Source organism: Oncorhynchus mykiss, chromosome 22 (genome assembly GCF_013265735.2).
Source record: "Oncorhynchus mykiss isolate Arlee chromosome 22, USDA_OmykA_1.1, whole genome shotgun sequence".
Classification (NCBI taxonomy): domain Eukaryota; kingdom Metazoa; phylum Chordata; class Actinopteri; order Salmoniformes; family Salmonidae; genus Oncorhynchus; species Oncorhynchus mykiss.
The window spans coordinates 21,796,607-21,815,089 of NC_048586.1; the positions used below are offsets into that span (position 1 = coordinate 21,796,607).

Sequence of the window (18,483 nt, forward strand, 5' to 3'; positions counted from 1 at the left end):
ATCATGGCTAGCGGGAAGGTTACTCTCGTTTTCTGTGGCTAAACCAACTAGGCTTGTAATTTAGCAATTTTATCAGTCTTTACAGAGTTTGATATTAAGGTTCACATGTTCGAGAAGGCATTTCTGCCAAAAAAACGCATTTTGATAAAAACACATTTTTTACATTCAAACGGCTCTCCTGTGACGTCGTGAATTGCGACATACCCCTAGTTTCCTGAATTGGGTCACATTTGTGGCATATCCAACACAGGTGTGGAGGGTCACCTACTTGTGAGAATCACCTAAGTGAGTTGCCTGGATTTCACTGGTGTGTTTACACAGGTAGTCTCTGCAAAGTCAATATGCATGATGATCTCCTCTTTCCGCAGATTATCTTTTAATTCTCTCAGTTTGGAGTATTGGTGTCAAATGTTGTACACGTGTTTCCCCAACTTCTCTTTCAATCATTTTACATTTGAGTCATTTAGCAGACACTCTTATCCAGAGCAACTTACAGTTAGTGCATTCATTTTAAGATAGCTAGGTGGGACAACCACATATCACAGGCATAGAAAGTACATTTTTCCTCAATACCTTAGCTGTCAGTAGTCAGAGCTAGAAGAGGGTGGTGGTGGTCTAGTGGGGTCTAGTGCAAGTGTTGGTGTTTTTTTCGAGGTAAGGAGGAGGATTATTTAAGATACTGTTTGAAGAGCTGGGGTTCCAGATGGGCAGGGAGTCTGATGTCCTAGCTTCAGGGGGAAGCTGGTTCTACAATTGGGGTGCCAGGACAGAAAAGAGCTTGGACTGGGCTGAGTGGGAGCGGCCCTCCCGTAAGGGTGGCAGAACAGAGTGCTCGGGTTGGGGTGTAGGGTTTGAGCATAGCCTGAATGTAGGCTGTTCCGTAGGTAAGCACCATGGTCTTCAAGTGGATGCAAGCTTCAACTGGAATCCAGTGGAGTGTCAAGGAGCAGGGTGACATTAGAGAACATGGGGAAGGCTGAAAACCAGGCGAGCTGCTGCGTTCTGGATAAGTTGCAAGGGTTTTATGGCACAAGCGGGGAGCCTAGCCAACAGTAGTCCAGAAGGGTGAGGATAAGTGCCTGAATTAGGACCTCTGCCGCTTCCTGTGTGAGGTACGGTCGTACTCTACAGATGTTGTAGAGCATGAACCTACAGGACTGAGTCACTGCTTTGATGTTTGCAGAGAACTATCCTCTCCACGTCACCTGGTAGGAGCAGCTTGCCAGGTAGGATGCAATCCAAGAGTGTGTATAGCCTGAGACGCCCAGCCCTTAGAGGGTAGAGAGGAGGATCTGATGGTTCACGATGTCAAAGGCAGTGGATAGATCTAGGAGGATGAAAACAGAGGGGAGAGAGTCAGCTTTGATAGTGCGGAGAGCCTCCGTGACACAGAGAAGAGCGGTCTCGGTTGAGTGACCCATCCTGAAGCCTGACTGGTTAGGGTCAAGAGGATCGTTCTGAGAGTGATAATGAAAAAGTTGATCAGACGTCAGATATGTCTAGTGTTGGTTTCTTGAGGAGGGGAGCAACTCGGGACATTTTGAAGTCAGAGGTGACGTGGCCAGTGGTCAGGAATGAGTTGATGAGGAAAGTGAGGAATGGGAGAAGGTCTCCAGAGATGGTCTGGAGAAGGGAGGAGGGGATGGGGTCGAGCGGGCAGGTTGTCGGGCGGCCAGGCCTCACTAGTTGCAGGATGTCATCTGGAGAGAGAGGGGAGAAAGAGGTCAAGGTGTAGGGTAGTTCTGTGTGAGTGAGACCAGTGCACTCAATAGGCTGAATGAATGAGCAGCAGATGTGGTCAACCTTTTTTTCAAAGTGGTTGACAAAGTTGTCTGCAGAGAGGGAGGGGTGGAGAATTAAGGAGGGAGGAGGTGTAGGAACTAGTGAGAAGTATAATATATTTTTGTCTTTATCTGTTGTGGTAGAGTTCCATCTTTTTGCTAGCTAGTGCCATGTACTTTAAGTGCTGCCTATTTTCCCAGTGGTCTACTTGGTGTGTAAACGGCTGACTGCTCATAATTTGCAGATAGTTGTTGACACATCAACCAGGATCAAGGGGCAGGGCATTTTGTGACTTTGTTTGGTAACCAGTATCTGTATTGGGGGGTGAGTGGCTCTCCACCTCTGCTAGGCAATTAGCAATTATTGATAGTTCTTCAGTCTCCCCTCTACCCTTCTGAGGTTACATTTGCAAAACCCTTGGTTAACATAGAGATTCTGGAAACGTCAGAATGTGGCAAGAAATTAACTATATTCTGGTAATCCAAACAATTGAACATATGTGGTGGTACTTAATGAATATGATGTCAGTTCCGTTGTCATCTGAGACATTTTCATCAATGATAAGATGACATAAACTCTACAATGGAAAGTCTACACATCAGAGTTATCGGATTCACATGGAATTGTTGTTCAATTTAAATGAATTTGAATATGAAATTATTTGTGATGGGATGAAATGTGATTTTAGCTTCTAAAATGTGACATTTGGGTTTTCATAAGATAGGGCTGCTCAATCAGTGGCCCTCCCCTGTGAATGGACAAGGGCTATAAAACTTTTCAAACACACCCTCCTCTCCCTTCCTATATAAGCTCTTGATGACAACATAACTTCCTGTTCCGATGATATGAGGATGACGGTCCTATGTCAGAATGGTTCAGATAATAACTACAGAATGAAGCCAACATCAGCGTGAGCTTTGGTTGCGAATGGTATGAACTTTGAACTCTTATTCACTACAGAAGTGATACCTCCTAGCCGTTGAGTTAGCAACCGCAGCTGCGGTTACTGTAGATACTGTATTTACCATAGCACAGCTTTTTCCCTTTGTTCCTCAGTCTCCCGCTCTTTCACTCAACCCAGACACTTTTCATTTGTGTAACAAGCTGTCATATCTGTTCTGCCCGCTAGGGACGTTTTCCTTTATGACATAATTTGTAATAAAGTTATGATTAATTGTGTGTATGTGTAATTAGTTAGGTATTTAGTAAATAAATAATTAAACCCAATTTTGTATTGCTGATTCAACTTGTTAGCCAGGGTGTCACGCCCTGGTCTTAGTATTTTGTGTTTTCTTTATTAATTTGGTCAGGCCAGGGTGTGACATGAGTTTTGTATGTGGTGTGTTTTGTCTTGGGGTTTTTGTTAGGTGTTGGGTTTGTATTATAGTAGGGGTATCTAGCATAGTCTATGGCTGTCTGGAGTGGTTCTCAATCAGAGGCAGGTGTTTATCGTTGTCTCTGATTGGGAACCATATTTAGGCAGCCATATTCTTTGAGTGTTTCGTGGGTGATTGTTCCTGTCTTTGTTGTCACCAGATAGGCTGTTTAGGTTTTCTCACATTTATTGTTTTGTTAGTTTATTCATGTATAGTTTTCTTCATTAAAAAACATGAATAACAACCATTTTGGTCCGCTTCTCCTTCACCTAAAGAAAACCGTTACATAGGGTTCGTGCATTAAAAGGATTTACAACTTTCAGATGAGACTGAATTAAGATGACAATTGATATTGACTGACTGTTGATGTAAAATATTACTAGGTCTTTAAGAGTTTATTCGGAAGATAACAGCTCTATAAATATTATTTTGTGGTGCCCGACTCTCTAGTTAATTACATTTACATAATTAGCTCAATCAGGTGATATTAATTACGGATAAATTATTTTGTAGAATAGCATGTTATATCATTTAATCTGGCATAGCAAAGACACAACACTGCTTTCAAGAACAGTGAGTTCATCTCAGCCTATGCTACCCTTCTGTCCCTAGACTTTTTGGCCCTGAGGAAGACATGGATCACCCCAGAGAACACTGCTACTCCAGCTGTTCTTTCTCTCATAGTCCAAGAGCATCTGGTCGTTGCAGTGGTGGCACGTCTACTAATTTCTCCGAAGTGGAGATTTTCTTTTCTCCCTCTGAGTCAAGACCGGGAGGGGGACAAGGTGTTTATAAAACATATGGATGAGCTAATTAAGAAGCTGAGATTGAAGGTAGGCTTCTTTTATAGAAAAATAATGCCTCTCCCTAAACAGCAGGAGGAAGATTGTACAGTCAACTTTCCTGACATTTCTTGACTATGGTGACACCATTTATAAGAATGCAGCAGACACTACTCTTGAACCTTTGAATGCCGTCTACCATCAGGGTTGAGGAGTAACAAATTTACATGTAATCCTCTACGTTAAAACAGCTAAAATATTGTAATCAGATTAGATACTTTTGAAAACTGATTACTTTGAGGATTACTTTTACATTCAGAAAGGACGTTTCTTATGGAAAAAAGTGGGGCTTTTATTGCTCAATCAGAAAAGCACATTTTTTTGTCTATTTAAAATAACATCCAATTCATCCGAAATAAAGTGTAGACATTGTGTTGTAAACAACTTTTGTGGCTGGAAATGGCTGATTTAAAAAAACAATAATAATAACACAACGTGCCATTGGAACACAGGAGTGATGGTTGCTGAGTTTACTTGTTATCTTTGTGTACTATTTAAATTAGTTTGATCTGAAACATTTAAGTGTGACAAATGTGCAAAAAAATAAGAAATCAGGAACGGGGGCAAATACTTTTTCGCAGCACTGTATATAGTACCAGTCAAAAGTTTCCATTTAAGATACATTTAAAAAAAAAAAAAGAAGCTGACCAATCCAAACTCATCGTTCGGCATGTCCAGGCCACTCATTATCTCAGCCAATCCCGGCTAGCGGGAAAATTGCACTCGTTTTCTGTGGCTAAACCAACTAGGCTTGTAATTTAACAATTTTACTATAGAATAATAAAAGGGGTGTTCAAAGTAAATAGTCTTGTGGCCATTTGATTAGTTGTTCAGCAGTCTTATGGCTTGAGGGTAGAAGCTGTTAAGGAGCCTTTTGGTCCTAGACTTGGCACTCCGGTACCGCTTGCTGTGCGGTAGCAGAGAGAACGGTCTATGACTTTGGTGACTGGAGTCTTTGAAAATGTTTTGGGACTTCCTCTGAGGTCCTGGATGTCAGGAAGCTTGGCCCCAGTGATGTACTGGGCCGAATGCACTACCCTCTGTAGCGCCTTACAGTCAGATGCCGAGCAGTTGCCATACCAGGCAGTGATGCAACCGGTCAGGATGCTCTCGATGGTGCAGCTGTAGAACATTTTGAAGATCTGGGGACCCATGCAACATCTTTTCAGTCTCCTAAGGGGGAAAAGGTGTTTTCGTGCCCTATTCACAACTGTCTTGGTGTGTTTGGACCATGATAGTTTGTTGGTAATGTGGACACCAAGGAACATTTGACCAGCTCCACTTCAGTCCTGTCGATATTAATGGGACCTGTTCGGCCCTCCTTTTCCTATAGTCCACGATCAGCTCCTTTGTCTTGCTCACATTGACAGATATGTTGTTGTCAGGTCTCTGACCTCCTCCATATAGGCTGTCTCATCGTTGTTGGTGATCAGGCGTACCACTGTTGTCATCAGAAAACTCAATGATGGTGTTGGAGTCGTGCTTGGCCACACAGTCGGGGGTGAACAGGGAGTACAGGAGGGGACTAAGCACGCACCCCTGAGTGTCCCCAGTGTTGAGTGATCTCTGTGGCAGATGTGTTGTTGCCTATCCTTACCACCTGGGGTCAGCCCATCAGGAAGTCCAGGATCCAGTTGTAGAGGGAGGTATTTAGTCCCTGGGTCCTTAGCTTAGTGATAAGCTTTGTGGGCAGTATGGTGTTGAATGCTGAGCTGTTGTCAATGAGCAGCATTCTCACATAGGTGTTCCTTTTGTCAAGGTGGGAAAGGGCAGTGTGGAGTGCGATTGAGATTGTCATCTGTGGATCTGTTGGGGCGGTATACGATTTGGAGTGGGTCTAGGGTTTCTGACATGATGGTGTTGATGTGACCCATGACCAGCCTTTCAAAGCAAGTCATGGCTACCAACGTGAGTGCCATGGGCCGGTAGCACTCACGTTGTTAACCATCATTTTTTTGGGCACAGGCGCTATACGTGGTCTATTTGAAACATGTATGCATTAGAGACTCGGACAGGGAGCGGTTGAAAATGTCAGTGAAGACATTTGCCAGTTGGATTACCAGGACGTGGACTGTCTGGCCCCGCGGCTTTGGGAATGTTGACCTGTTAAAAGGTCTTGCTCACATCGGCTACAGAGAACTTGATCACACAGTCATCTGGAACAGCAGGCGCTCTCATGCATGCTTCAGTGTTGCTTGCCATGAAACGAGCGTTAAAGGCATTTAGCTCATCTGGTAAGCTTGCATCACTGGGCAGCTCGCGGCTGGGTTTCCCTTTGTAGTCCGTTACAGTTTATGCCCTGCCACAGCCGACGAGTGTCAGCGCCGGTGCAGTAGGATTCAATCTTAGACCTGTATCGACCCTTTGCCTTTTTGATGGTTCGTCTGAGGGCATAGTGGGATTTCTTATAAGTGTCCGGATTACCCTTTAGCTCGGATATTTCCTGTAATCCATGGCTTCTGGTTGGGATATATACGTACGGCCACTGTAGGGACGACGTCGTCAATGCTCTTATTGATGAAGCCAGTGACTGAGGTGGTATACTCCTCAATGCCATTGGATGAATCCCAGAACATATTCCAGTCTGCTAGCAAAAGTCCTGTAGCATAGAATCCTCATCATATTCCCTATTGACCTAGTCACTGGTACTTCCTGCTTTAGTTTTTGCTTGTAGGCAGGAATCAGGAGGATAGAGTTATTGTCAGATTTGCCAAATGGAGGGCGAGGGAGCGCATTGTATGCGTCTGTGTGTGTGGAGTAAAGGTGGTCTAGGAGGTTTTTTTTCTCCTCTGGTTACACATATGACATGCTGGTAGAAATGAGGTAAAACGGATTTAAGTTTGCCTGCATTAAAGTTCCCGGTCACTAGGAGTGCCGCTTCTGGATGAGCATTTTTTGTTTGCGTATGGCTTTATACAGCTCGTTGAGTGCAGTCTTATTGCCAGCATCGGTTTGTGGTGGTAAATAGACTGTTACGAGTAATATAGATGAAAACTCTCTTGGTAGATAGTGTGGTCTACAGCTTATCATGAGGTATTCTACCTCAGGTGAGCAATACCTCGAGACTTCTTTAATATTAGATATTGCACACCAGCAGTTATTGACAAATACACACCTCCACCCTTCGTCTTAACATAAGTAACTGCTCTGTCCTGCTGAAACACAGAAAGCCAGCCAACTCTATATTATCTGTGTCATCGTTCAGACAAGTCTCGGTGAAACAACAGTTTTTAATGTCCCGTTGTTAGGATAGTCTTAATTGTAGATCATCCAGGTTGTTTTCCAATGATTGCATGTTGGCCAATAATACAGAGGTTAGTGGTGGTTTACCTACTCGTCTGCAAATTCTTAAAGGCACCCCGCCCTCCTCCCCCTTTTTCTGTCTTTTCTTTACGCTGATGACTGGGATTTGGGCCTTGTCTCGACAAAGCAGTATATCCTTTGCGTCGGACTATTTAAATAAAACATCTTTGTCCAGTTTGAGGTGAGTAATCGCTGTTCTGATGTCCAGAAACTATTTTCAGTCATAAGAGACGGTAGCAGCAACATTATGTACAAAATGAGTTAAACAATTTAGAAAAAAAACTAAATAACACATTTGGTTAGGAGCCCGTAAAACGGCAGCCCTCCCCTCCAGCGCCATTATGTGTTGTCTCTGGTCTCAATGGGTTCTCCTAAATAAATAAAAGTAAAATAAAAATGAAACAAAATACTAATTGTTGCTGATATTCCAATCAATACATGTGACTTAAAGTGACCCACTGGAATACACAGAGTAGATTTATGGTCATTCTTTCCTGCTGTCTGTTATCAATCTTCCAGGAGACATTCAGTGAAATAGGATAGTTAGAGGCTTGACAAATAGCTTAGACCTGTGGGGTTGTATTGTGATGGTCAATATTCTCAATCCTGACAGAGACATCAGGCTGGCCCCAGTCTATAAGTGCACAGGACATTGTTAAATGACTCACCATGCTCCAATTTGGCAAGGGATTTGAAGAGAAATAACCAAGAGAGCATTTATGGTGGTGGTCGAATGCAACCAGGAAACAATATAATACTTTTCAGACTAAATTAATTGATATTAATTGACCCACTTGTTTGTTAAAGAGATTGCGTTCTCAAACCTAACAACACCACCTATTTCAAAATAGATAAGACTCCTTGAACTTTCTTGAAAAAAAATAATCAATTCCATCTGTATTTGATATCCACCAAAACAAAAAAGGATATACAAGATATTCTCTTATGCTGTGAAGGATTACAAAATATGCCTGGGGCATTTTATACAATTAACATACATTGTATGATTGATTGACATGTCAACCATTGTGAATCCTTTTCACAAGACAATTCTTATTAATCTCTAGATTACGAAAAAACTTGTAGTGACCATCACATCGGAAATCCTTGATTCATTATAGAACATGACAGGATGGGCCATTTGTGGAAACCATGAAAAGAAATAGTAATCATTTTAAGCATTAAGCAATTTAAAAAATATTACAAATGTACGTGAAGAGAGATTTCAGGTTCCTAATAAAATACCGAATGAGGCCTCTTGAGCATAGTGCTTATTCATTGGAACTTAACATCTGCTTTCATTAACAAATGTGATGTTTGCAATAGGCAGACACTTTATCAACCATGACTCACGCACTTCATCAGGCCTTATGCATGGTTTGCCAAAGGATTCGGAGCTCATTATCCCACATTTGATTTGTTGTGTGTAATTTTGTATTTAAACTGGCTCCACAGAACCCAACCTTTTACATATCCACTCCTGTAAGTGCATGCCTATGGTTGCTCAACTACAGCGGATTTAAGAGACTTTTATTTTATTCAGAAAACTCCTTTGCATTACTTGATTGCTATAATCAATTAATTGGATATAAAACCGGTTCTAACAGTGCTTAAACTGGAGTATCGACTGCTCTCTCTGTTGGCTCATAGCAGGGGTGGTCTTTGATTTGAAATGGTTAAATCTTGTTGGTTACATTCCACCTACCAATAAAAGCAACAATCATTTTAAAAAAAACTCACTGCTGATGGCTTCTTAGCAGTCGTCCTGGTCATTCTTTCACAATCATGTTATTCTAACTGCCGAGAAAAGGGGAAAAAGAGCAGTAGCTGAGAGCACTGTTTTAAGTTCTAAGAAATTCTAAGACCGCATTATAACAGCAGTGTCAAGTTACCTTGCTCTTACAACCTCAGGTTTACAGTATCTGCAGTGCATACGAATTTGGTAAATTGTGACACTCCATGTATAAAAAGTATTTTTTTTTACATTAAGTTAGTTTATTACGTTAAATTAAATCACTTGATATATGAAGAGTGTTGTGCCTTCCTTACATCCATTCCCAGTAGTTAGACATTTTTCTGCAGCACCTCTATTTGTTTGAGCACAAACCTTTTTGTTTCAAACTAAATATGACAAACAATCCTTGCTGTTGCGAAAAATTATTATTGCCATGGCACTGTCGAGTGTCATTACACACAAAATGAACCTCATACAGAAAATAAGTTGAAGGAATATGTCCTGTTGAATTGCACACAGTAACAGGAGAGCAAGACAGTTGTAGAATAAAACATCTAGAGCCTCTTTCACTGAATCTGGTGTTCGGTAATCAAAAAGGTTTGCTAGTGTCCCGTCTTAAGGCATGGTCATCACTTAACATTGGTGATTTTGTTTTGTTTTTCCAGTTGACAGTACACCCCACCTCAGAAATTGTGCCAACCAAAAAATACAGCAGTCTGGGCCACCTGATCACCCTCTCTGCAATGAGGTATGAATTTAAATTACCACCGATATTATTTATTTCTGTGAAATACATCTCCCCTCATGACAGGATCATTTTGTGTCTATTTGGCAGAGTCTAAACTGGGGCTATCATTTGCATACTAATCTGGGCAAGCCTCTCCTCTGCTCATTGAAAAGGTGATCGTCTGCCTTGATGCTGGCTTTAGTTGTAGTAATAACAGGGCCTGATCCCTGTCGCCTCCAGGACTATATTTACATCGAGTTATTGCATTTATAGGACCCTATTTCTATTTTACTGGCACCCTAGTGCCATAACAGTCATAATACGGGCATGATGGGACATTGAAGTTCCCAGCCACACTTCAATAATACTTCAGTCAATATTGAGATAATGATTAACCTATTGTGATTGTATGTGGCATGATATTATCCCTTGATACTGCCTTCCATTGAAACTAGCATTTTGAGTCCCCTAAGTGAGATTTGATTAGCCCTGAGATTTGATTAGCCCCAAATCGAATCCTCTGTTAATGCTCATGACCAGACAGAAAGAATTCACACCCCTTGATTTTTTTCCCACATTTTATGTGACTGACATAATTAAAAGTTTCAATTTGTAATTTGTCACTGCCGTACACACAATACCCATAATGTCAAAGTGGAATTATGCTTTTCTAAAATTTTACAAATTAAAAGCTGAGTAAGTATTCAAACCCTTTGTTGGGGCAAGCCTAAATAAGTTCAGAAGTAAAAATGTGCTCAATTGCATGGACTGGACTCTGTGTACAAGAAGTGTTTAACATGATTTTTGAATGACTACCTCATCTCTGTACCCCACGCATACAATTATCTTTTAAGATCCCTCAGTCAAGCGCTGAATTTCAAACACAAAGACCAGGGATGTTTTCCAATTCCTCGCAAAGAAGGGCACTTTTAGTGGACGGGAGGGAAAGATACTAAACAAAACACATTGAATATCCCTTTGTACATGGTTATGTTATTAATTACACTTTGGATGGTGTATTAATACACCCAGTCACTACAAATATGCAGGCGTCCATCCTAACTCAGTTGCCGGCGAGGAGGGAAACTGGTCAGAGATTTCACCATGAGGCCAATGGTAACTTTCAAACAGTCTGTGATAGGATAACATTATAGTTACTCCATAGTACTAAACTCATTGACAGAGTGAAAAGGAAGCTTGCACAGAATAAAAATCTTCTAAAACATGCATCCTGTTTGCAACAAGACATTAAAGTAATACTGCAAACAATGTGGCAAAGCAATTAACTTTTGTCCTGAATACAAAGTGTTCTGTCTAGGCCGTCATTGTAAATAATAATTAGTTCTTAACTGACTTGCCGGGTAAAAATAAATAAACAAATGTTCAAACATAGTGGTGGCTGCATCACGTTACGGGTATGCTTATAATCGTTAAGGACTGGGGAGTTTTTCAGGATTAAAAAATGGCGCTAAGTACAGGCAAAATCCTAGATGAAAACCTGGTTCAGTCTGCTTTCCACCAGACACTGGGAGATTAATTCACCTTGCAACAGGACAATAACTTAAAACACATGGCCAAATCTACACTGGAGTTGCTTACCTGAAGAAAGTGAATGTTCCTGAGTTACAGTTTTGCCTTAAATCTGCTTGAAAATCTATGGCAAGTTCTGAAAATGGTTGTCTAGTAATGATCAACAACCAATTTGACAGAGCTTGAATAATTTTGAAAATAATAATGGGCAAATGTTGCACAATCCAGGTGTGGAAAGCTCTTAGACTTACCCAGAAAGACTCACAGCTGGAATCGCTGCCAAAGGTTCTTCTGCAAAGTTGACTCAGGGGTGTGAATACTTATGTAAATGAGATATTTCTGCATTTCATTTTCAATAAACTTGCTACAATTTCTAAAAACACGTTATACTTTGTCATTATGGGGTAATGTGTGTAGATGGGTGAGAGAAAATATGTTTAATCAATTTTGAATTCAGGCTGTAACACTACAAAATGTGGAATAAATCAAGGTGTACGAATACTTTCTGAAGGCACTGTATCTCTGAACAAGATATCTCTGGGCTTTACCTGAGACTAGTCTGGGCAGCCTGCTCTGAGTATCACATACACTGGCACAGGTCACAAGGGGCTCAGACAGGGATTGGATGGGCTGAAGGAAGGCCACAGTGGGATAAGGCACTGATTGAACACGGGTCACAGTGGTGTCGGATAGTCCGGGATGGTCCTTTGAGCCGGCAGGCACTCTCCACCTGGGTAATGGGGAGAGCGACACCTCTGCACTAGAGGAACTGGGCACAGTGGGTGGGCTGAGGGAGTGACCCCGGGCCGATGGGGACTTGGGAAGGAAGTGGAGGAAGGAGGAGGAATCAAGGAGGGTGAACGTTCCAATGCCGCTGTCCAATGTTCGCATCTTGCAGCCAGAGCCTGAGACACAAGGAGAACACATGATGGGGCTTGGGGATGCAGGCAATGACAAGAGTTACACACAACAAAAGGAAAGAGATAACGGAATGACACATTTTTAAATAATTGGTTGAAGAGGAATCAACAAAAGACAAGCACATGCCTATTGTAGTGCATCAAATAAAAATGAGATACAATAATACTGCAACAATTATTTATACCCTAAGAATAATATAAACTTCCTCATGACCAGTTTAATAATCTAGGAATGAATGTGTTTCTAATAACATTGGGAATATGTCTCAACAACATGAACTGCAATCTCAAAGTGCAACACTATCCACAACATTATCCATTAAATTTCATGCATTTTTTTCTCTCCAACCTGATTTGATTGTATGTTTCCTCCTTGCCCCTGTCCTACCTCACCTACATTATGTTGTGCATGAGTGCGTCTTAACCAGTTGTGACTGGCTCCTGACACCCAGGCAGCCTTGTAGAATTTCAGTGCATAAATGCAACAGATGGTCTGGTTATTTCATTCTACCACACTCGACAAATGTCCTCTAAGAACCAAATGGATGGCAGTTCAGTACAATTACATGTAACTGTGACGCTGGCTTATGATTCCTCGCTATTGTTTCCACCAGAGAAAATCAGGCACATTAACCATTGATTTGGTGTCAGTGTCAAATGAGGTGAATATATGCTATTGTACAGCACTTTGAGATATCAGCTGATGTTCGAAGGGCTATATAAATACATTTGATTTGATATTGTACTTGTTGGTGGCAAACCTATTGCTAATGAATTACTGTTCAAGCTGTAACGTATACATTTAAAATTTAATACAATTAACTGTGCACATCATATAGTATTCTGGCCTACATAATAGTTCAAGTACAGTAATTACTTATTTTTCATTCTCATACTTCTCGCTTTGATACAATGAAAAAAACAGCAGTTTCAGATCTTATGTGAACTTTTTGAAAGAATTGAAAAAAAAAGAAGGTTTTATTCCTGCTGTCATGAAATCGAAAACCTGACCAAGCCGCTGATGCTTTATTCTGAAATGTTTCAACTATCCCTCCAATGAACTGGCACAGACAAACACAGCTCAGAACAAGATATCCTGAATTCAAACATCAAAGTCTTTGTCATGCTAACATGATTTTTGACATAATATCCAGTAGATTTCTTTATCAACGGAAAATATTGTCTCCTCTCCAGTGATCCAGAGGAAAGCTTGACAACTTCTTTGATAATTGGGTGTCTTCATTTAGTATGCATTTTATTCATGAATCAAGATGATTAAACTTAAATGATTCAGGTGGTCAGTTTCAAATTGTGATAAACAGCTCTAGAAATAAATAACGATGAAAGTAGCTCTACACTACACACTAGCTAAGGATCATGTCCTTGTCTGATCTCCTTTCAATTGGCCTGAAGGAATGAAAAGACTGAATGATGACTAACAAGCTAACACCTAAAAAGTTCAGGGGCTACAAACAGCCGAAGATGCACAAATGGAACAGTATGAAAATTGAAATTCATAAAAGGATGACTATAGTCCCCAACTGTTGTTAATATTCATGAGAAGGAGCGTAGTATTATACATGGCATGATGTTTACAGTTCATCCATATTCAAGCGTTCAAGATAATGTTTGAAGTTCAATGCACAGCAGCATAGTTCAAAGTACTAGTCTAACATAGTCACATGTTCATACTAAAGCCTGACATGTCATTTCAGTCAACTATACCCCAATAAGCCAAAATGGATGAATCAACATAGTTTCTTCATTATTTCAACTGACTTATCAACTTTGCGTCAATGTGGCTAGGTGGTTGAATTTGCAAAAAGTCAACCTAGTCAATACAGTCTTTGTCACATTCAGCTAATGAAACTCTTTAAAAGTGTGAAAAAAATGTGATCTGTGTTATTTCCTGATAGTTTCTGGTTGAAAATACAATCTACACAGGACCAGCAGGTTTGCATGGGTGGGAGTTTCGGCTTTCCAAGGTGACATCACCATGCGGTAAATTGGTTAATTGACCAATAAGAAAGAGTTCCAAACCTCTCTGCCAATAACAGTTTTTGCTTCCTCACTTAGACCACTCCCAGACAGTCCTAACAACATTCTTGCTTGAGAAATAGTTTTTTTGCTAAAAATCTATTTCTGACCATTTTAATGGAAAGCCATTACAGTTAGGTTTGTTACCCAGAAATGACGTAATGTTGATTAAAAAAAATGACTGTCATGGGTTTGGTATGGGTTGATAGGGGTAGGGGTTCTTAGCCTAAAAAGTTAGAAAATCACTTCAGTACAGACCAAAGATCTTTATGAGTCTATGAATTAATTCCGAGGAGACGTAAATGCATTTGTTACATGCACACTTTACAGATGTCTTGGCAGACCGATTTTACAAGTAAATTAATTCAAAAAGCCAAATATTTAAAAACACATCAGCATATTCTCCTCAAATGGCACAAAGAAAATTGCTCAAATATACTGAGTGACATTTAGACCTCCACTCACTTGGAAGTTGATTCTAGTTGCCTTTAAATTGGATACTTATATTACTTCTTAGACTCATGCAGAGTTGAAACATTTCATTTTAGCATGCTTGGCAGGGGCTTTGATACTATCTAAATCGTCCTTAATTATAGAGACAGAGCGAAAGAGCACTGTACTTCAGTATTTCTCTGTGAAGTTAAATGCACAGAAGGAAATCAATAAATCTGAGTGAGGGGGTGTCACGTACAGTCAAAACACAGTGTATGCCCACAACCTTGCTCTTTCAACTGTGGTTCCATCTCTTTCACTCTGGTTCACAGGTTAAACTGACATGTCAGAAAAGAGGTCAGAGAGCTAGGAAGTAAATCTGCCAGTATTAGCAATGCCTCAGTAATTTGATGGCTGAAAAATGTAAAAGGTTTTCGGAACCAAGTTTGAAAAATACTATATTGGGGTTTAAACAGAGGGTAAAATTGGCCTTGACTAATGGAAAGAGTACACTTGTGTAGATCTAATAGGATTGGATAGGTGCAAGTTGGGCTTATGACCATGAAACACCTATCTAATTCTTAAATCTACATGAAGTTCCCATGGGCAGGAGCAAAAGGTTGCTTCTCGACAGGTCCAATCTACCAAGTTCAATACAAATTGTTTTCTTAAATCCCTTACCGGTCACGTGATCTTGACCGGGGCTCTTTAATGCAGCTCCATTGTCGTTATCAGTCCTGAGGTTCATCCTCTGTGTTTTTGTCTGTTTGTGGGAGCAAGAAGAGAGAATAATTATACCTGTATGGAACAGAGGACTAAATTTGGCTCTGTGAATTGTAAAGAAGTAGATGAGGCGGCAGGTAGCCTACTGGTTAGAGCGTTGGGCCAATAACCGAAAGGTTGCTAGTTCAAATCCCTGAGCTGACAAGGTAAAAAGTAATTCTGCCCCTGAACAAGGCAATTAACCCACTGTTCCTAGGCCGTCATTGTAAATAAGAATTTGTTCTTATCTGGCTTGCCTAGTTAAATAAATCAATAAAATGAGTTCTCTATACTTGTGATTACATCTTTTATATTTAATTTGTGGTTTGCATGATTATAAAGTGGTATGACTGTATTCCTTACAAACGCAGACTGATTGGCTGACTCAAATTTCGTCTTTCATGCAATCCTCTATGTTAAGACATGTTTTGAGTTCTTTGTAAAGCACAATCTCACAGAAATTGGCATTGTTGACTTATTTTTACCCCTTGGTAATCTAATTGAACAGCGGCGGTCAGACTTTTTGTTAAGTTTGGTGGGAAAAACTAATTCTATAAACTAATTAAATTGCCATTTTAGTTGTCTAGATTATCTATTTGTGCAACAGGCTAACAATATTTATCTGAATCACATCAGGACAATGATGGACTGTCATTGAAAATGCTTTTAAGCAGTGTTCATTCTAATGATCACTCCATTATCAAGACTGCCTGTGAATGTTTGTAGATACTGTATCTAAATAGTCCATAGATTTCCCTCAGTATCTACATGAAGTATCTCCAGTATTCCCTGCATGTTTGTGTGCATGTATGTGTGAAAGCATGTGACATGCGTGAACGTGTGTTGGAGTGATTCACACAATCTGTGAAACACAAAGTTTTGTTCTGGTTATCTGTTTCATTGGTGTCTAGTAGTTTATAGTTTTTTAATCTCTCACCCTAATTCCATATCCATCTGATCTGCCACATATCTTCCTGGGTCCTTTATATTCTTCTCATATTTTCCTTTCTTTCGGTCACCCATCCCTTTTTTCTTGAATTAATCTCACATTTCTACTTTTGAATTAGATGGGACCTTGCGAGGTCAGTTTTGATAATACAGTATTTATTTCGCTTCACTTCCTTTCTGTATAGATTGTGGTATTATACAGAAATACTACCATTCAGAAATTGTGTTTTCTAGTGTTAGGGAAGAGATTGCAAGTCTTTCAGAGGATCTAGGCTACTGACAGGTTGAAATGAACTAGCACAGTTAAATGTTAATATAATTTCCTCATCTTACTTATGGTCCATGCAAAGTGGTGTTGGCACAAATTGTCATACACAGAAATACAGTTCTCTCACTGGCCATGCAGACATGTATATTCAATAAAAATCCTTAGACATTTAATTGACACGTCGTAGAGTTATGGTCATTTAATTTTCCAGTCAATTCAGGAAAGTGATTGGACATAGAATGTGTATGGGAAAATGCCCATAACATGAATTGAGCAGTTCTCAATTGTAGTTCCAGTTACAATTTAATCCCTGCACTGAATCAAATCTACATGAAATTGGCCCTAACCGACAACACAGTCCTTCTCTGCATTCTGGGTCAAATGGAATGTACCTTTGTGTCCCCACAGATGCCAGTTTGTCCTTGCATGTTGCTGTTAACTGAGGCTCCCTGGGAGGCCATCGAGAGGCAGAGGAGAAATGCATCTTGGGAGTCTCTTTTCCCCACCGAGCTGAAAGAAAACAGGTTCACTCGACCACTATAATCTACGTATCTTTCATATTTACGCAACATGCCCAGGGTGTTCCAGATAATAAAGTATAATGTGCAGCCGCTGCCTACCTCTTGAATTCTCACTGTGCTAAGTGTCTGAAATGTGTCAGAACTGGTCTCAGGACTTAGAAGTATTATAAATGTTTCTAACAGCGCTTAATAAAAAATAGCTTAAGATATCTGGGGCAATAAATCACCTCAAGGAAAGATATGAAGAGATCTGTTTGATAGTTCAGTCAAGTGGTGATGGTTAAGTGCACATGATGAATGACTTAAAATGGAGAACTCAGTATCTTTAATTCTTCAGACTAAGATGTTGGGATGGTCCAAAAGTTTTAGAACACCTACTCATTCAAGGGTTTTGCTTTATTTTTACAATTTTATACATTCTAGAATAATAGTGAAGACATCAAAACTATGAAATAACACATATGGAATCATGTAGTAATCAAAAAAGTGTAAAACAAATCAAAATATATTTGAAATTCTTCAAACAGACACCATTTGCCTAGACAGCTTTGCACACTCTTGGCATTCTGTCAACCAGCTTCATGAAGTGGTCACCTGGAAGGCATTTCAATTAACAGGTATGCCTTCTTAAAAGTTAATTTGTGGAATTTCTTTCCTTCTTAATGTGTTTCAGCCAATCAGTTGTGTTGTGACAAGGTAGGGGTGGTATACAGAAGATAGCCCTATTTGGCAAAAGACCAAGTTCATATTATGGCAAGAACACCTCAAATAAGCAAAGAGAAACGATAGTCCATCATTACTTTAAGACATGAAGGTCAGTCAGCACAGGACATTTCAAGAACTTTGAAAGTTTCTTCAAGTGCAGTCGCAAAAACCATCAAGCGCTATGATGAAACTGGCCCTCCTGAGGACAGCCACAGGAATTGAAAACCCAGAGTTACCCCTGCTACAGAGGATACGTTCATTAGATTTACCAGCCTAAGAAATTGAAGCCCAAATAAATGCTTCACCGAGTTCAAGTAACAGACACATCAGGCCTTCATGGTCGAATTGCTGCAAAGAACCCACTACTAAAGGACACCAATAAGAAGAAGAGACTTGCTTGGGCCAAGAAAATGGACATTAGACCAGTGGAATTGTGTATTTTGGTCTGGTGTCCAAATTGGAGATTTTTGGTTCCAACCTTCGTGTCTTTGTGAGATGCGGTGTGGGTGACCGGATGATTTCCGCATGTGTATTTCCCAACGTAAAGCATGGATGAGGAGGTGTTATGGTGTGGGGGTGCTTTGCTGGTGACACT

The 18,483-nt window shown here is 40.3% G+C and overlaps 1 protein-coding gene across 5 annotated transcripts in view; it reads right to left on the minus strand.

Annotated features, from left to right (window-relative positions):
• The window catches only part of LOC110501594 (nck-associated protein 5), a 125,294-nt gene that overhangs the window by 8,179 nt on the left and 98,632 nt on the right, over window positions 1-18,483 (minus strand). For 2 of the 5 annotated variants that reach the window (XM_021579267.2, XM_021579268.2), the window contains exons 10-12: window positions 17,055-17,172; window positions 15,366-15,447; window positions 11,704-12,200 (exon numbers count right to left, since the gene is read on the minus strand). In XM_021579267.2, the coding sequence (XP_021434942.2) occupies window positions 11,749-12,200; window positions 15,366-15,447; window positions 17,055-17,172 (652 nt within the window). In that variant the 3' untranslated portion in view covers window positions 11,704-11,748. Of the gene's footprint in view, window positions 1-9,043; window positions 9,101-11,703; window positions 12,201-15,365; window positions 15,448-17,054; window positions 17,173-18,483 lie in introns of those variants that run through there. The other 3 variants (XM_021579269.2, XM_021579271.2, XR_002470225.2) reach the window with 3 other exon arrangements.